Below are 20603 nucleotides of genomic sequence, written 5' to 3'. Positions count from 1 at the left end.
AAGTAGATACTGGACATTTATATGAGACATTACTTGCTGGAAACAGAATGCTGATGACAGAATTACAAAATGTAATGCTTGCAATAACCCTTGCCAAAATTTATATTTTTGTCCGAATATTTTAGATCATGAAGATTTAAAATCATGTTAAAAGCATGTCAAAGAATAAGTTTTCGCAGTCGCCCATTGTGAGACAATTTCGCAGATAAAAGACAACTTCGTAGTGAAATGCAATGGAGAAATTCACACCACTAAGAACTTCTCAGTTCCAGCTTCCCTCTGTTGCACATCACCGCCAACCAGGATGTCCTCAGCCTCCCATACCTTCACCGCTTGAGTGAACGGAACTTGGAGTTCATCAAGGAGTTTAGAGTAGAAATCGACAACAACCAAACGCATCTCGGCCTTGACTTAGAAGGGGGAGTAGTTAACTGTGGTTTACCAGAGTAAATACCATCGTGTCGGCCAAACTGCTGACCTAGCAATGGGCCGGACGCTCATGCACAGACGACAAACACAGCATATTTGTGTGGCTGCTGTGAGCTTATTTTAGATATAAGACCATTCCTTAATTTCAGTTCTGTTTTCAAGGTACTCCAATAAAGATCTAATGCTCATAAGTGCTACTACGGCCATCGCCGTTAGTATTATATAGAGGTTTCTTGAGCAAAGTTTCTTATTTTGATCCAATCCAAAAAAAAAATCCAAAAATCATATGTTCATAAGCATTTTTTTGACCCCCTAGAAATCAAAATCATATAATATATGTATATCGTTTTATAAAAATGCATAAGAACTAACATTAACTTATATTTATTTTTAATAAAAGATTCCATCAATGTAAGCACTTTCCTAAGTCATCTAGATTATTTATTAAAAATTAACAGATTTATTTAGTCTAGTGTAGTCGTTCGATCCGACTTATATATGAGTAAGCATATTTAGAAGACTAAGACTTCAGATTGCTTCAAAAAGTAGACTAGTTTGCGTGGACACGAACAGACGGACATGGCTAGTTCGAATCGGCAGTTGATGCTGATCTCGAATATATATGTATACCTTATAGGTCCGTAAATGCCGCCACTATGTTGCAAGTGTATATAAATAGCAATGTCCGACATATACATACAAGTTTATTGAAGGATCTTCAACATTTATATTTGTTACAGCGAAGAATGCGAATGCTCTTATTGTACAATTAAAATATATATTTTGTAGTATTATTTCTTAGCCAATTCAGCGGAGAGCCAATCAAGTCCCTCATAAAGTCCGTGACCCTGTGTAGCGCAAGTAGCTTGAATAAACCACTTAAAAAGGAAAGATAATTACAGTTTTGATTAAAGTAACAATACAAAACATACGTGGCGATTCCTCAATTGATTAAGACGTAATTTATCCGTTAACTCTGCAGCCGTCATTGCGTTGGGAAGGTCCTGTTTATTGGCAAAAACCAAGAGCACAGCATCCCGGAGCTCATCCTCTTGAAGCTAAGGATAAGACAATAAATTAGATTATTATACATATTTATCTAAGAAAGCAAACAACTAATACCATATTTTGTAATTCCTTTTCGGCTTCATTAATTCGATCGCGATCGTTTGAGTCAACAACAAATATTAAGCCTTGAGTATTTTGGAAATAATGACGCCACAATGGCCGGATTTTATCTTGGCCGCCAACGTCCCAAACGGTGAAACATATATTTTTATATTCCACAGTTTCCACATTAAAGCCAATAGTTGGAATGGTTGTGACAATCTCTCCGAGCTTTAGTTTGTAGAGTATTGTTGTTTTTCCAGCAGCATCCAAGCCAACTATAAAGAATGATACAAAATATTTTACAAGATTAGTATTCAGAATTTGCAAACAATAAAAAATGCAATATACATATGTATATAGAAGTATTTTGCTCAGATAACATCAAGCATAGCTAGGAACGTTACCCATAAGTATTCGCATTTGTTTCTTCCCAAAAAGACGCGTAAGAAGGCTTGATATGGTGAGACCCATTTCTTCAATTGGTGTTTTATTTCTTAGTATGTAGTTCTTTTATTAAATTGACGTGTAAACTAGTCATTTAATTGGTAGGGCCAGGTTCGGTAAACAAAAAATTCCGAATTGCCAACCTACAAAATATGTTCGACTTGAAACAACTACAAAAGGAACATTAAATAGGTTTGATGGGAAACAGCAAGATAGAGGCAAAAATATATCAGAACGTTTGACTTGAAGAAGAGGAAAGAAATAAAAAAGTACAATAAGTGCAATTATAAATATAATAGTTGCAATTTAAAAATATCTGTATTGGAATTAACAAAATAATTGACTTTAATTATTTATACACCCTTCCTACACTGTCCATATGTTTAGATGTTTGGCAGATGTGAAACGTCGATTCCCACAGAGCACCATCCATCATCCGATAACTGCTGAATGACGAGCTGTGGCGAGGGATAGAGAAACATCAATTACTTCTTTCAGCAGAAACACATAATCATCAGTAATCAATCACTAACCAAGCGACAAAGTGTGTTCTTCTGAACGCTCATGATACATAACGCCTTCTTAAAAATAATAGGCAGAAACCTATCGTTATCGTCTGTCTTCCCTCTGATTTCATGACTAATAATCTATTTTTTTCTTTTGGTTTGCATTCTTCATTTTAAATCTGGCAGGGTATTAAAATTTCAGTCAGAAGTTACCAACTTATTGAAGGAGCTATCTCCGACCAGATGAGGTATATATGTATATTCTTGATAAGAATCTGAAGCTGAGCCGATCTAGCAATGTTCGTCTGTCCGTTTCCACCCAAACTAGTCCCTCAGTTTAAAAATCTGAATGAAAGATTAAATATTAATGATAGAATTGCAATCTGAACTGCCGTGCCGAATTAATGTTTAAGGGAGTAGACCACCCTGACATTTTTAAAAAATCGGATTTTTTATTTTTACTTGACGACATTCTTACGGTCATTTTAAGATATCGGGCTTAAAGATATCTCATATCTTGTAAATTCTACAGCTGCCAGTATACCTTAGAGTATATTCTTTATCTTCTTTTGCGTTTTTCTCAAAACTACGTTTTTTAAAACGGTGTACATGATGCCTCAAAAACTGCTTGACCGATTCTCTCCAAATTTTTTACACAGCTTCTCTATACGTCTTCTATGGCATGACGTAGAATTTTTTTCGATATGATTTTTTGTTTTAAATTTATAAAATTTTTTTTCCAAAAACGGCACGTTTTGCTATAGCCATACTTATACAGTTTATAAAAAATTTTTGTTTTTTAATTTCGGATAACAAATGTGGTGTGCAGCATGTACACCATCTGATCATTCCCTAAAAAAATTCCTTTTTTGACTGGCTATATCTCCGCCATTCGTAAATATTTTTTTTCTTTCAATAAGTATTTTTTTTTTAATTATATTATATATATTAACATATGAACTTTGATGTACTTAAAATAAAAAGGTGTATTCTTAATAACTATGTCAAAATTAATTTATGAAAAACCCTCCAATTGTCGGACCTTCAGGGTGGTCTACCGCTTTAATACACTTTAAATTATATATATAAATATATATATATATATGTTATCCTCCGTATTAACAGAAAGTTTCTATGTCAGCTGTATTTTATAGTCTCATTAAATTAAAGTGGAAATTCTACAATGATTCGAATATAATGAAAACTAGCAAAGTTATAAATTTTTTATAAATTGACCCATCGTTCCTATGATAGCTCAATGATATACATATTTGACAAATTCGGCCCATTCCGACTTTTATACGATTGAGAGTTTATTTGTAAGTAAAATTAGCGTCGGTGAGTTAGCGTCAAAATGGAACGATGGGAAAATGCTACACGGGGAGATTTCTTATTTTAAATTAAGTTCTTAAATAATGCACCAATTCGAACAAATTCGCGTCGGAATTAGAAAATATTTTTCTCTATCGTTTGCTATACCCTGAATATAAGGACACTTCATTTAACGGATTAGCTAATTTATACCAAATTTCTTCGAATGGCGATGTCATATATGGGCCAGTCAGTTTACTGATTCCCAGTTGGACCTTTTAGCCAAACTCCTGCCGACTTTCATGCTTACCCGTTCAGTGGGTAGGACCCACCGTTTATGTAAAGTTCTCATTCGCTTTTATTTATGCGTGGCCGGTTTAATTCATGATGTCGACGTCGCTGTTCCACTCATGACCAAATTCACCCTGAACGCTCAGTGGGGTAATTCATGGTGCTTATGATCAAATTCTTCATGAGCGGTATGGATAAAATGGAGGAAAAAATTCTAACCATAAAAAAAAATTTGAAAAAAAGCTTCGACTTTTTTCACAAGCTGATTTTTTTTATTTGTTACATTAAAATTGTACTAAATCATTTTGAACCATACTCAAAAACTTTTTTACAATATTATATGACCAACTGGGGATTGAACCTACGTCTTAATGTTTAACAGTCAGGCCGCTTACACATCGCGCCACGTAGACAACTTAAATTGGGTCGGTGATATACACACATGCGCATAACGCGTGTGAGAGGGACAAACACTTGCAACCCCTTTAGGGTTAGGAGATTTATTTTTTTGCTCGCTTGATATTTGTCTTTGCGTCGCGAGGCGATCGTGGCGCGTGGCTCTGTGGTTAGAACATCCGCCTTCCAAATAGGCTAGCGCTAGTTCAAATCCCGAGCGAGTCAAACCTTTTTTTAATCTATTGCTAATTTGTTAATTTAATGTTTTTTTTTTTTTTAATTTTGTTTCATTTAAAGATGGACAAACAAAATTAAAATGAATCATTAACTGTGGTTAAATAATATAAATAGATAGTTATAGTACATAAAAAGTACACAAATTCTCGAAAATATAATATTAAGTTCATATTTATAGGTTATTACTATCTAGACATTTTCGGATTTTCATTGAGAGGAATTCTACGTAGTTTGAAAAGCAAAATGTAAAATATTTGCGGGGATTTTCTTTATCGTCGTTTAAAAAATTATCCCAAAAGAAAAATACCTCAGCACCGAACTCAACTTTGAACGGAGCAGTTCGATTTAGGTGCCTGAATGCCGCGCTTGCCGCTTTGCTGAACTGGGGACCATGCATAAGGCCTGTTCTATATAGTTTTCTATCCAGAATCGCTCACCGCATAAAGCAAAGTCCGACTGAGTTGTTTCATTAAATACATTTCTTATTGTCTTTAAATGAAGTATTTTCTTAATATTGCTCATTGGTCTGGTTTAGAAAACCGCTCTCTGCAGGCTTACGTCTGGTTATATTTTAATAGTTTCCGCTCTAATTATTAGCCCAAATGCACCATACACTGTTATTTGGTTTTCTCGAAATCTGACTTTTAAAAACAAATGTAATTTTCAACAAATATTCCTTTATTTTCCCCTAGTAAGCCTATATAGCGTCCATATTGGCATATATATATTGGAACGTATTTTAGAAAAGTGGGAATGTCAACGCCCCCCTCCGCCCAACAGAAATCGAAAAAAATTAATATTTAAAGCAGTTTTCAAGTTAGGGACCCCAATTTTGGAACACACGATGATGTCCTATTTAAAATGTGTCCCGCAAATTTTATCCAGATCGGATAACAAATATAAAAGGTATTCAAGAAGAAAAATAACTATTTTTTTATTATTCTAGGTATTCATTTTCAACTTCATCATTGCCATCAATTTCATTATTATTATAAAAAAATATGTATTGTCGTCTTCCCTTACGTCGATATCACTTTTAACGGTTAACAAAACCTTTTGTTTCGCGGAGTTTGATTGTTTCACAATATATTTCAGGACGAATTGAACCTCCCTTGCTTACGCCACACTACTAGCAGTTCTGCATTGCTGATCAAGATGTTGCTTCCTAATAATTCAAATTACGCAAAAAACCGCAAAAAAACGCACAATAAGCTCACATATTTTGAATTCAGAATTGGCAAACCTATAACAGGTTATTGTGCTCACAGAAACCTGGTTAAAGCCGGAGATGCTGAGCTCCGAAGTTTTTCCAGCTGTGTTAACGGTATATCGGCTAGATCGCCCTATCAGACGCGGGGGTGGAGTTCTTATAGTGGTGGACTCCTCACTCACGTCAGAATTATTAACCTTCGAGGAATGCAACGATGTTGAATTCCTCTGTGTGAAGCTATCTATCAAAGGTGCTCAGCTGAGCACCACCTCAGAGATAGCGAAAATGTCTCACCATCAGAGACGAGCGAGGGTCAACAGAGCCCGCTTCGTTCTCGGCAAGATAGCCAAGAATGAGGCTGAGGGCAAAACTGAACCTCGGGTTGCCGAGGACAAGGCCAAATTCCTTGCGGAGATCGCGGAATATGAGCAGTATAAAGCGGCAAACCCGGCGGCGTTCCAGCCCTCGAAGGCAAAGCGAATTCGCTCACAGGAAGTGAGCGAAAGCGCACCTAAGAGAGCGAAGGACCCACAGGGTAAGCCGCGTGCGACGAACTTTGTCAGCCAGGCAAAGAAGTTTAGCGAGGTGGAGGCCAGAGACAGTCTGGCTATGGCACTGGTGGACGAGCTCCATGACGACGGTCGCCTGCTGTCGGAGAAGTGGGAGGAGATCGAGGCCAAGTTGGCCGACATGGTGACCGACAGGTTGGTCAGCATGCCGACCGGCCCCATCCCCTCCGTCGACTCCTCAGACGTGGTCAGAGGGCACCGGGTCATCAGGTGCGACGACGGGTTCTCCCGAAGCTTCCTGGCGGAGTGTGTGGCTAAGATTAGCGACACATTGGCTGGCCTTAAGATTAGGCTAGTCCACGCCAGGGAGATCCCAAGGAGACCCAGAGCTCGCATCTGGTTACCTAAGGGCCAAACTGACCATGCAAGGTTGATTGCCTGTCTGAAGGCCCAGAACCCAGATATACATACAGAGGACTGGACCATCCTCAGGGCAGAGCAGGTAATGAAGGCGAGCCAGCCTTTCCTCCTGCTGATTAACCAGCATTGTCTGCCCCAGCTGGAGGCAAACGACCACAAGGTCCGGTACGGCATCAGGAAGGCCAAGATTAAGGTCTTCTTGGCCGAGCCGAACGAGATTCTGGAGGAGGTCGATAACACCAACAAATTGTTGGACGACATGGTCATCGACGACAAATCTCCTGACGCCACCCCCACCAACATCGATGTCGAAAATCGTGCAGATTAACCTGATGCGCAGCTCGCACGCTTCAGCTAATCTCACGATCCTTCTAAGGGGAAGGGATATCAACATCGGTCTGATACAGGAGCCTTGGACCAGGGACGGGCAAGTCGCTGGACTGAGAATCCAAGGATACACACTACTGTGCACAAACTCGAATGGTAGGTCGAGAGCTTGCATTGTAATCAAGAATCATTTGAACGCTTTTCTCTGTCCCAATCTCAGCACACCTTACCTAGCAGTGGCCAGATTCGTGGTGGCGGATGGGAGCGGAGTCACCCTATCATCAGCGTACATGGTCCATGACGAGCCGGCCCCGCCTGAGCCGGTAGTCAAGCTGCTGCAATGGGCGGAAGCGACGAAGACGACCCTGGTGCTCGGGTGTGATGCGAACGCGAGGCACACGCTCTGGGGTAGTTCGGAAACTAATGAAAGAGGTTAGTCACTCTTTGACAATATTATATGTATAAATGTAACGATATGCAATAAGGGTAATACCCCGACCTTTGTCTTTCCGAGCACGGAAAATTTTCAAGGTTGGGAAGAGGTGTTAGACCTCACATTACTTATAGAACAAAATAATTACAGGGTCGAGAACTGGAGGGTATCAACAGAACACTCCTTCTCAGACCATAGATACATTTTCTTTGATATAACGACACCAGTTAAGAAACAGCGAGCTCAGGAAGAGCGCGAGAAAATCCTTTAACCACAGCTATGCAACCCGGGATTGGGGATCATACAAAGAGGCACAAAAATTTTACAAGAAGGCAGTATACAAGGCCAAGAAAGAGTCGTGGCAAAACTACTGCGAGTCACTGGAAAGCATAAAGGACACGGCGAGAGTAAGCAAAATTTTCGCCAAAGGTCACATAAGCCCTACCCTGATCAACAGGGCAGATGGCTTTGCTACGACGACAATTGAGGAGTCACTAGAGTTACTAGTTGACACCCACTTCCCAGGAAGCCTAAGAGTGAGCTCGGAACCCGAGGAGGGAACGAGCTCTCACCTACGAAAGACATCATTACCTCTGAGCGAATCCAGTGGGCAATAGATTCTTTCGATAAGTATAAAAGCCCGGGCCCAGACGGCTTAATACCGGCAATGCTACAATCAGCTAAGGACAGTATTTGCAAATGGCTAAAAGCCATTTACGAAGCTTGTTTAAGACTGACGCACGTCCCACTGCTGTGGAGAGAGGCTAAGGTTATTTTTATACCGAAACCGGGCAGAAGGGGGCACATCCTAGCAAAGGATTATAGACCGATAAGTCTCACCTCCTTCACCCTGAAGACACTAGAGAGACTCCTGGACGTCCACATCCGAGAGTCTCTAGAAGGACATCAACTCTCGCATGCGCAGCATGCGTATCGCAGAGGAAAATCTACGGAAAGAGCGCTACACGTAGTTGTACATCATGTCGAGAAGACATTACAACACAAACAATACACGATGGCAGCCTTCCTAGACATCGAAGGCGCGTTCAATAACGTGAACCCCGACTCTATCCTGGGCTCCCTGAACTTGCTAGGTATTGAGAGAGGCATCAGAGAGTGGATCGGAGTCATGCTAAAGAGCAGGACGATCACAGCCAAACTGAGTGGCACTCACCTTACGCGGACTGTGAAGAGAGGCACACCTCAGGGCGGGGTACTATCGCCCCTACTCTGGCTCACAAATATGAACGCCATATTGACAGATCTCAATACGGGTGGAGTCAAAGCAGTTGCATACGCGGACGACGTAGTACTGCTAGTATCAGTACCATACCCTGACGTTATTAGCGAAATAATGACGGGTGCGCTAGGTCGTTTAAACAAATGGGCAGAAACCTGCGGACTAGGTATCAACCCCACTTAAACGGAACTTATGCTCTTCACACGAAGAACTAAGATACCACCCTTCAACAAGCCCAGTATTAGCGGCATGGAGCTAAAACTATCGGAGCGAGCGAAGTATCTAGGATATATTCTGGATAAAAAGCTCTCATGGAAAGATAACATTGCAAAAATGTTTGGGAACAAATGGGGACTGCACCCAAAGATAATTCTATGGCTCTACACTGCAGTGGTACGACCAATTCTTACATACGGAGCCCTAGTATGGTGGCCGGCACTAACTAGGGCTTACAACAGAACGAAGCTGACTCGGATGGAACGGGTAGCGAGTGCGGGGGCAGTGGGTGCAATGCGCTCATGCCCCGTGGCTGCTCTCAACGCTATCCTAGATATAATGCCGATGCCGGCACAGAGCGCAGTAAGACTGAAGGCGAGCAATTGCTGGAGGGACTACGGCGCCGGGCACGGCAAGATCCTTGGGAGCAGCGGCATTAACACAGACGTTAAGACCGACTACATGATCGCGGAAATGAAATTCGGGAAGGCATTCGACATCATACCCATCAAGGGATGACTGGAGTAGGGGCAGAGTAGTAGTGGAGAACGAGGTGTCCCTCTACACCGATGGCTCAAAAATGAGCTGCGGCGAAGGGGCTGGGATCTTCGCTGAAAATTGGGAAATTGAAAAGGCTTTTAATCTCTCCAACTCAGCGACGGTCTTTCAGGCTGAGTTACTAGTCATAAGGGAAGTAGTCGAACTTTCCTTGAGGTAGGACCTCAGGGGCAACAGAGTTCGAATCTTCTCGGATAGCCAAGCGGCTATAAAGTCCCTAGCTGCCGTGAAAACGAACTCACGACTAGTGGCAGAATGCAAGAAGGCCCTTAATAGACTTGCTGACAAAAATAAGGTACAAGTAACATGGGTACCGGGACACAACGAGAGCCCAGGAAACGAGAAGGCAGACGAACTAGCCCGTGCAGGCTCGGCAGGGCTAAGTTCAGACTTCGAGTTACCGATCTCCCTAAACGCGATCCAGACAAGGATCCATGACCACTTTAAGCAGATAGCTAATAAAGAGTGGCAAAGAAAGAGCGATCACAGAAGGTCAAGGGAATGCTGGCCGAGGTACGACGAAAAACGAACCAGGGAACTGCTATCCAACAGCAAGCGGAATATCAGCAGGTTCACGGCACTCACCACGGGACATTGGGCGATCGATTCGCACGCAATGAAGTTGGGACTGCCATACAACGCAATTTGTAGAAGCTGTAAGCAACCTACAGAGCAAGAGAGCAAGACACCGGAACATCTGCTCTGCTTCTGCCCAGCGCTAAACCACATTAGATTTCGCCACTTCGGTGCCTACCAGATGGAGTCACTGAGAAGCATAGGAAAGCTGAAAGTTTCAGCAATCCTAGGTTTCCTTGCTGACTCTGGATGGTACTGATAGTGAATAACAACAAAAAAACAGAGGGAGTGGAACAAAAAGGAGCTTAGCTCTAATTGGAGGCCCCAGCAATGGGCCTCACCACTGTAACCTACCTACCTCATTGGTCCGATCTATACATGTGCACTGACATGGCAGTTGCCGTGGATATTTTTTACAGTGCCATGAATTCATTTTTTACAGAATGTGTTCCGTTATATTATCCGCCAAGCTCGAATGAACCGCCGTGGTTTACTAAAGAGTTGAGCCCACTTAAAAATAAAAAATCTAGACTGTATGCAAAATTTAAATTCACCGGTTCTCAATCTGCCTTTTCATCTTATTTATCAGCTCGGTCAAACTTTACCGTGCTGAACGCGCAGTGTTATAAAAACTATTTAACTCGTTGTAGGGCCCAGTTCTCTCAGGACCCAAAACAGTTTTATTATTTCGTTAACACTAAACGTAAGCCTATAACAAATCCTTCCTCGCTTTCATTTGAAAATACTACCGCAAATAATGATCAGGCAATAGCCGATCTATTTTCGCAGTTTTTTCAAATAACCTATTCAAGCTCTTCGTATCTACACCAGACCTATTCCTACGACATACCCAAATCAAACTTAATTTTCTGTCCTAGCCTAAAGGAAAGCTCTCTCCTTTTAGATCTTCATCGTGTCAAGCCAGTTTATTCGCCAGGTCCCGACGGAATTCCTGGCTATGTGCTCAGGTATTGTGCCGACGCCCTGTGCTATCCCCTTCTGAAATTGTTTACCTTGTCCTTGGAAACCTCCCACTTTCCCATTATTTGGAAGGAATCGTTTATTATTCCTCTCCACAAAAAAGGCAGCAAATTGGATGCCAGCAAAAAGGAATCTCTAAGTTGTCGGCCGTCCCTAAATTATTTAAAACCATTATCACCCCTCACTTACAGCACCTTTGGAGATCGGTTATTTCTCCATGTCAACATGGTTTTATTAAGCGAATATCAACAACAACAAATCTTTTGGAGCTCTCTTCCTATATCATAAAGGGCTTCCATTATAATTGTCAGACAGATGTAATCTATACTGATTTCAGTAAAGCATTTGACTCTGTTAACCATTCTCTCCTCCTTAGAAAACTCGATTCAATGGGTTTTCCAAGTGATCTTCTTAATTGGGTCTCATTTTATTTGAATGGCAGATCGCAAAAGGTCCTCTTTAAGAATAATTTATCCAATGTTCTAAGGGTTACATCTGGCGTTCCGCAAGGAAGCCATTTGGGACCCTGATTGTTTACATTATTTATAAATGACCTGCCCAAAGTCTTGACTAACTCCAGAGTACTTATGTACGCGGATGACATCAAGCTTTGCGTGCAATACAATGACGTTGCCTGCCAGTCGGATTTACAAACCGATCTTAATAATTTCCAAACTTGGTGCCGTGTAAACTTATTAAACCTAAATGGCTCGAAATGCAAGCTAATGACATTCTCTCGTGTCGTTCCTAAGCTTGCTACTTACACGCTGAACTGCTGTTTTTTGAAAAGAATTAATTCTGTTGATGATTTGGGCGTCCGCTTGGACCCAAAACTTGACTTTATTAATCATACTTCGTCTATGGTGAATAGAGCCAGGGGTGTGCTTGGATTTATTAAACGGTGGTCGAAGGAATTCAATGACTCCTATGTTACTAAATCCTTATATACTTCCTTAGTTCGTCCTATCCTAGAATATGGATGCTGCGTTTGGAGCCCTCAGTACGGCGTCCATAGTAAATTAATTGAGTCGGTTCAAAAGAACTTTTTACTGTTCGCTCTACGTGGCTTAAATTGGGATGCAAACCAAAGATTACCTTCCTACTCTAGTACACTCCTATTAATAAACTTGGCCCACTTAGCCATTCGTAGAACGATGCTAGAGATAGCTTTTATTTTTAACCTCATACATGGTGATGTGGAAAGTGCTGACTTGTTGAGTCAGCTTAATTTCCAAGTACCATGTAGAACTACTAGATCCTATATCCCATTAGTGTTGCGCCACTGTAGAACCTCCTTTGAACCTTTAACCTTTTAGAGTGCTATGTGCAAATTATAATGATTTGTACACACTAATCTCTAACGTAGATACCCTTCCCAAATTAAAATCTTAAATACTAACACACTTAGTAAGCATGCAAGCTAACAATCTGGCAGCACGCCGGTAGTCAATTTCCTCGTATTCTGTCTTATAGTTTCCATCACGCCTACTAACACCTAACCCAAACAGGCACGTGTCTGGTGTCATACAGGCCACTTGAATGTACTGACCTTAGTGCATCAACGTCCAAGAATGTATATGGAAACTCACTGATACAATTTGAACCTTTTTTTTAAAACCCTTTGGAAAGTTCAACTTTCATTCCAAAAGTGACAAGGGGGCACCACTTGCTAAATATACAAATTTTTAGAAAAATACGAACGCAACACGCAACGTATTAGTATTAACACATAGTAAGAATTAATATTAATTTTGAATTTGGTTAATTAATGATTTTTTGTCAGAGATATGCTAATTTGAAACTGCACCTCAAAGAAAACCTTCAAGACAGCCCGTAGTGTTTGCTTGCAACAGCTGACTTTAACAGCTGTTATTTTAACATTGAACTTTTAAGTTAACATTTGAGGTATGTAACATAGCAGTTTGATCATATCTTAACATGGTATCATTGAAAATACGGAAATTTGCATACTCGCGAAAAATGATTTTTGGGCTCGGAAACGGGTCAAATTCCACATAGTGCACAGGTTCGTAAACTTAAGTTATAATTCATCCAATTTTTGATGCCTTATATTGTATGGAGCCGATAGCGAGACTAGTTCACTTTTATGCTGTTGATGGCAATGAAACTCTTCAGGCTTAAACTACAAAAAATATCCCTTATGCTGGTATATCGTGTATTGCTGCAGGCGTTTGATTGCCCGAAATATTAAAAATTCCGTGAAAAAATTTTTTAATTCTTTTCTGTAATGAACAATATTAATACAAATTTTGGTTGGTGCGTTATATACGAAATAAACTTAAAATAAAATATCTCCTGTGTTACATATTTCCACCATTCCATATCTACGCTCATTTTACGTACATGAGTGTATAGAAGATTACATACAGTCCATCCGTGTGAAACAGTTTGGTTTTTTCGCAGATGTGAATCTCCGATACCCACAGAGCTACATCTTCATCCTCCATCCGATAACAGCTGATCGAACAGCTGTGGCTCTTCAAAACGTAAAAAAAGGTTGTCAAGTTAGCTTGTGCAAATTAAAGATGGAATAGTTAACAACTATTTTGTCTGTTGTACAGCAGCAACACCTCAGATTGTTGAAAGCTACAATTTCAATCAATTCTAATGACGATGAGGATTTGTAATGGTATATATCTCTGCTAACAAAAATCAAATTCCAAGAAGAGTGTGGATAAAATAAAAAAAAAATAAAGTTAATGTAGCTGTTTTATATTAAACTAGCTGTACCCTGCCACGTTTCTCTGTGGCATATTATGGTTAAGAGGGCACTTCTAAATACATCAAGGTTCTGGCAAAATCATCTTTCTGGCATAAGGTGAAGAAGGCAGTCAGAGTTGTCGCTGGCGGATTCAGGACTCTTTCTTGCACATTTCTTTCTGTGAAATAGACACGTTGACCATTCTCCAAATGGACCGCCAAGTGAACTAAATCTGGATAGCGTTCATGAATGGGGAACGAAAAAATTCTCCATGCAGCCTCGTTGCTGCTTATGTATCTTCCAGCCTAGTATTGAAATATTTCATCGACAACTCGTACTGCATTGTTGTCACCATTTTCTGCCTGAACACCAAAAACTGCCATATCGCTGCCTTTATTCACGTACTTGCAGATATATTTAATCGATTTCACGGAATTGCAATATTCTACGTTGATGTGCGCTTTGTATGATTTTGACAATAATGGTGAGTATGGAACCACCCAACGATTGTCTACCTCAATATCACCAATTCTCATGTTTAAATTTGCCGAAGTCCCTCCATCTTCAGTTGACCGTCTCCCATACAGAGGATATCCATCATCCCCTGTTACGGTGTTGGCTGTAAATGCTCGACGATATCGCTTGGAACACTTCCCGTCTACCATGCATGGTGAACATGGGTTGAGGGTACCAATTGGGCCATGGATCATGTTCTTGATGACAACTTCATGTAAATCAGTATCAACCTCGGCCCGTGGAATCTCAGCGCATATAACATCGTCGATTTCATCTGGAGTAATTTTGATAAAAATCATACAGCCAAATCAGTATGTGCGCATGCGGCAATCCTCTCTTCTGCCATTCTACTGAATACATCCAGCACCGCACAGATCCAAAAACTCCATGTTTCACAATGAAATCCATCAGTGACTTGAGCTTTTGTCTGAAAACACGGGCTGTGATGTCATGCCTATCCCTATACGATTGTCCAGGAAATAACAGCTGTACTATCTCGTCCCAAGCTGGATTGCATGTGAAGGTGATAAATAAGTCTGGACGGCCGTGGCAACGAACATATGCCATGGCATCTTGAGCATATTCCTGCATGTGGCGTGGACTACCAATGTATGAGGATGGCAAAATCGTGAGCTTTCCAACGTTGGTTGTATTACGGTCATTCATCACAGCATCCCGCAAATGGATATATTCCTCGGACCGAAGTTTCGTCTGATTCAATCGGAGGAACAGCAAACGTTCTGTTTCAATTTTTGCATACATATCGACAATGTACTGATGAAACAACTGACGACATTTCAATATATGATTGCAATCGGTCCTCCGAACCATTAACCTGTATGAGTAAAAGTTCATCGCGCTGCACTTTTTATTCGTTTCTACACCATTGACTGGATCTACCATCTTCACATTGAAATGGTATCCATCGGCACCATCCCAGAAGATTAGTGGATACTGCAAAGCATCGTAACAACGGTGAGATTCTGCGACGTTTACCAATCGATCTTTTCGTCGATGGAGAACAATATCTCGAGGTTGAAACTGATCCCCGACTATGACAATTGCCACTTCGTCTATAGTGGGAGCATTATATCTCCTGATATGTTCTCCAGCAGGCGTTTTGTCTGCATGAATGACAATTTTATGGGTATCCGAAGGCATCATATCGATTGCTGTTTTGAATAAACGCACCAAATTGTTCCGTTCGTGAAAAAGTTTCTGTAGCTGCGAAATAATGTGCCTCTTCAGCGTATTTAGGTATTGATTCCATAGCGTGCATCTACTTCATTTCCATCATCACCAAGAAGAAATTTGTGTTCGATGTCTGGGAACGGAAGCAGGGAACCGGCTTTATGATAGATTTGTCTTTTGATTTTAAAAGATAGCATGAATTGTGCAGTTATAATTTCCGCACCAAATGACGTCATTTGAAAGCAAGAGTTGTATTTCCTAATGTTCGACAGGAAATGCTTCGATTCTGCAGTAGATCCAGCGAATAGAGAGTGCAGAGGCTCTGGTGGTGCTTCAAGTTGAGGCAATTCCACTTTCCCGGAAGCGCAACACAATCCTTTTGGTTCGTTTTGAATTTGAGAGCCTGACGGTATATGCAGACCTGATGCATTCGTCCAATAACGACATTCGATTCGAGCTGTAATCAATAGTTGGATTATATCTGAATGCAAGACGATTGTATTGCAGGTTTTGATCTTCTGCAAGCTGTAAACGCGCTTCAGCTACCCATGCCCTGTCGCGTTCATTATTTTGAGAGTGAATCAAATCGATTGCTGCGGAACGCGACTGTCTAACTCTCAATCGTTTTCTCTCAAGCCTATCTTCTCGTCTTTCTGCTGATTCCTCGTTACTTACTTACTGAACCTGAACAAAAAAATAAAATTTTTTTCTCCAATTCCTTATTTCAATTTTTTTGAATGTTTGACATTAAATGCTTTGATTCAGCTGGCTGCCTGTAGAGGGCGCAGAAGTAGGGGCACGGGGAAACGCGAAAAAAGTGATATATTCGCAAATGCAGATAAGCTATTAACATTAAAAGTAGACAATAACCGAGCTGGAACCTCAACGCCTGTTGTCTAAAAATTTGGGCTTAAACGGTTCAGAACTTTTCAACTTACTTCTTTCAATATGTTTTGAATGTTTGACAGAATATGCTTTGATTCAGCTGGCTGCCTGTAGAGGGCGCAGCAGTAGGGGCACGGGGAAACGCTAAAAAAATTGATATATTTGCAACCGCAGATAAACTATGTTGTGTAAAAATTTGGGCTTAAACGGTTCAGAACTTTTCAAGTCTATGAAGGATGTAGACACGAACAGAGCATTTTTATATATATAGATAGAGACGATTTGAAACATTCTGGCAAAAGGACATACCAAAAAACAACGAGAAGTTTTTTAAAGATAGCTTTCGGATGAAAAGCCTATTTGATTTTTAAGAATCGACTAGCATTTCTGCGGAAAAAGGACACAAACTGGCGAAACGGAGTTTCTTACTTCTCGGAGTATCGTGCCCTTGGACGGCTATCTAGAGTGGCTCCATACACCGTGTGAAAAATTCTCTATGAATTTTGACTGGCTCTCATTGTCGAGTTTTATGACTGACGACTGTGTCAAGGGTTTTAAGGTACTTGAATTTCCACAGTTTATAGATACAATTGGTAAAATAAGAAATTAATTAATTAAATCAATTCATGTTCACAGCAATATGTATCTTTCGAATTCTGATTGACTTCCATTAGAGCGAAGCGCGTTTTAAGGCATCCATAAGTGACTGCGTCAGTACACTGACCGTCTAAGATGGTAACAGGCAAATTACTATCAAAACCATCTGGTCCGACAGCCTCCGTTGACTCCTCAGACATGGTTAGAGGGTACCCGGTGATCAAACACGAGTCATCGAGGGAATCATCATTCTGGCAGAGTGCGTTGCTAAGATTGGCCAAGCATGGAAGGGGATAAGCATGAAGCTCGTAACTTCCAAACATTTCCCAAGAAGAGCCCGGGCTCGCATCTGGTTGCCAAAGGGGCAGTCCAACCAAGAAAGGGTGCTTCAGACTCTACGAGCATAGAATCCTGGGGTCCATACGGAGGACTGGGATATCCTCAAGGCATCAGAAAGGCCAAGGTAAAGGTGTTCCTAGCCGAGCCGGACGATATCCTCGAAGACGAAGTCGACGACACCAACAAATTGTTTGATACCTTTGCCATCGATGACGACTCCCCTAACATCACCAATTAATAATGCCAACCGTCGTGCAGATAAGCCTGAAGCGTAGCTCGCACGCTTCAGACATTTTTGCAGTCCTTTTCTGGGAGAAGGAGATTGACATAGGCCTAGTACAAGAGCCTTGGTCTAGAGACGGGCAAATCTCTGGCATGGCCTTAAAAGGATACACAACTATATACACCAGCTCACAAGTTGGGCTGAGGGCGGGTATAATCATCAACAACAACCTCAACGCACTTTTATATCCTAATCTTAGCAGCTTAGATCTAGCAGTGGCCAGGTTTGAAGCAGCAGACGGGTTAGCTATACTCATAGCCTCCGGCTACATTGCCCACGACGAACTGGCACTCCCTGAAGCGTTTATCAGGGCGATGCAGTGGACTGAGGAAAATAAGACGACTCTTATCCTCGGGTGCGACGACAAGGCTAGTCACATGCTATGGGAAAGTAAGGAAACAAATGAGAGATATGAGTCTCTTTTCGATAGCATTATATGTCGTGACTTCACTAAGTAAGAAAGAATTTCAAGGCTGGGAAGAGGTTCTAGACATAACTCTCGAAATGGAGCACTGCAATTATAAGGTAGGAAAATAAAATGTCTCGACACAACACTCTTTTTCAGACTATATGTACATATTCTTTGAAATTTCGATGCCGTCACAGGGGACAGCACCAAAGCGCAATCCCCGCAACACTGACTGGGACATATACGAACAAATTTTTCAGTCTAAGGTAAGAAACAGTAGGACCAAGGTTCGGTCTACCCCAGAAGGAATTGACAAAGATGCCGAGGACTTTATATATATGCAGAAAGGATCCATTGGGCCTTCGACAGGTAGAAAAGTCTGGGTCCGGACGGAATTATACCAGCAATTCTACAAAAATAAAAACATGCATGGGTGGGTGGCTACAAGCACACATACCACTTCTGTGGCAGGAAGCAAAATTAGTTGTCATACCGAAACCAGGAAGAAGAGGACACTTCCAAGCCAAGGATTACAGACTGACTACACTGACACACGTCAGGGGGGAGTTCTTTCTCCACGGTTCTGGTAGATAAATATGCATGACATATTAAAAGCACTCAAAAGTGAAGGAGTAAGTGTGGACCATTCCCCGACTTCATTAGCGAACTGACTGCAAGGGCACTCACCAAAATCAATGAATTATCAAAAGACTGTGGATTGAACATCAACCCAGGTAAAACGGAACTTATCCTCTTCAAAAGAAGAACAAAGGCCCCCAATTTCAAAAAACCTCAGATAGAAGGTAAACCAATATATTCACCAGGTCCCGATGGAATACCAGGCTGCGTGCTAAGCTATTGAGCCGAGGCCCTTCTTAAATTGTATACCTTATCTTTAAATCCTCAGAATTTCCCCTTATTTGGAATTAATCTTTTGTTATTCCTCTCCTTAAAAAAGTAGCAAACCGATGCCAGTAACTATCGGGGCATCTCTAAGTTATCGGCAATCGCTAAACTTTTCGAGAATATAATCGCTCTCCACTTTCAACACTTATGCAGATATTTTATTTCTCCAAGCATGGTCTTATGAGGCGAAGATCAACCACAACTAATCTTTAGGAACTTATCTCATTTGCTATTAGAAGCTTTCAACGTAACCTTCAAACCGATGTGATTTAAAGCTTTCGACTTGGTTAATCACTATCTTCATTTAAGGAAATTCGATTCTATAGGGTTTCCTGGTGATCTTCTTAAGATTTTGAGCTATCTTAGTGACAGGACTCAAAAGGTTCTATTCAAAAATGCTCTATCCAATAGACTCAGTGTCACGTCTGGCGTCCCACTAGTTAGCTACCTTGGTTCAATGTTATTCACGTTGTTTATCAATGACCTGCCGCAGGTTCTAACGAAATCTAGAGATCTACTTATGTATGCTAATGACTTTAAACTTCGCGTGCAGTATTGGGATAGTTTAAGCCAGTCAGACTTAAAATTGGATCTTAACAACTTTCATGCGTGGTGTCACGCTAACTCTTTACATCTCAACAGCTATAAATGAAAACTGATGACATTTTCAGGAGTCACTCCCCTGTTTGCTACTTATGTACTTAACGACTGTGCTTTGGAAAGAATCTCTCTTGTTGACGATCTAAGTGTCCGACTGGGATTTATTAAAAGTTGGTCGAAGGAATTCGATTCTCCTTTTGTAACGTCATTAATTCGCCTTTTGTTGGAGTATGGTTCATGCGTTTAGAGTCCTCAATTCGGAGTCCATAGTAACCGCATTGAATCTGTCCAAAAGAATTTTTTGTTGTTTGCCCTCCGAGGCTTAACTTTCTATGCTGATTTAAGATTGCTGTCTTACTCAAGTAGACTTATCTTATATAATGTGCCCACCCTAGCTAACCGTAGAACGATGCTTGGCGTCGTATTTTTATTAAACTCATTCACGGGGACGTGGAGAACCCATGTTTGCTTGGTCAGCTCAATTTCCATGTTATCCGACTAACATCTATAACTTATTTTTCACCTGTAGAACATCACTGTAGGAGAGTGTTTGAAGGAGCCCTTCAGGGTTTTATGTACCGATTACAATGTTGTTATCACATGAACCTAGAGAATGTTACGCGGTGTTAAAGTCCTTTGTGATCGTGGTAGTTTTAGCGAAAGCAAGTAGTCCACCTGGCGACCTCTTGGAGGCATCTACAAGTGATGCCAGTACTGGAGCACCTAAAAGCTTTACTTTTGCCTGCGTTAGGGCTGGGCACTTACAGATAAGATGCTCCAAGGTTTCGCTTGCCTCAGATTCATTGCATTTCATGCAGTTGCCGTTGTTGGTGATGCCCAGTCCATTATATTAATATTGCATCAGCCTCTAATTCCCCTGTGATCGATTGCCTGCCTGATGTCGCCTTAGGTTAGGTTAGGTTAAAGTAGTGGCTGAGTTTATCATTGCGCTCTCTCCTAA

General features: G+C 41.0%; 1 protein-coding gene and 1 pseudogene across 1 annotated transcript; one reads left to right on the top strand and one right to left on the bottom strand.

Moving 5' to 3' along the window:
• Positions 1-1113: 1113 nt before the first annotated feature.
• Positions 1114-2071, bottom strand: Arf4 (ADP-ribosylation factor 2). Its single transcript, XM_020953089.2, has 4 exons — positions 1944-2071; positions 1552-1814; positions 1362-1487; positions 1114-1307 (listed from the first exon to the last, which is right to left on the bottom strand). Exons 1-4 carry the CDS (start codon positions 2008-2010, stop codon positions 1221-1223), a joined length of 543 nt encoding a protein of 180 aa, XP_020808748.1. The 5' UTR covers positions 2011-2071; the 3' UTR covers positions 1114-1220.
• An 11245-nt stretch (positions 2072-13316) lies between these two features.
• On the top strand, positions 13317-16994 carry LOC147642701 (uncharacterized; annotated as a pseudogene).
• The last annotated feature ends 3609 nt before the right edge of the window (positions 16995-20603 follow it).

Source organism: Drosophila serrata, unplaced genomic scaffold, assembly GCF_035046125.1.
Source record: "Drosophila serrata isolate PLE 108 unplaced genomic scaffold, ASM3504612v1 contig_363, whole genome shotgun sequence".
Taxonomy (NCBI): Eukaryota; Metazoa; Arthropoda; class Insecta; order Diptera; family Drosophilidae; genus Drosophila; species Drosophila serrata.
The sequence above is the reverse complement of the archived record's forward strand: the minus strand, read 5'-3'. Positions and strand labels throughout refer to the sequence as shown.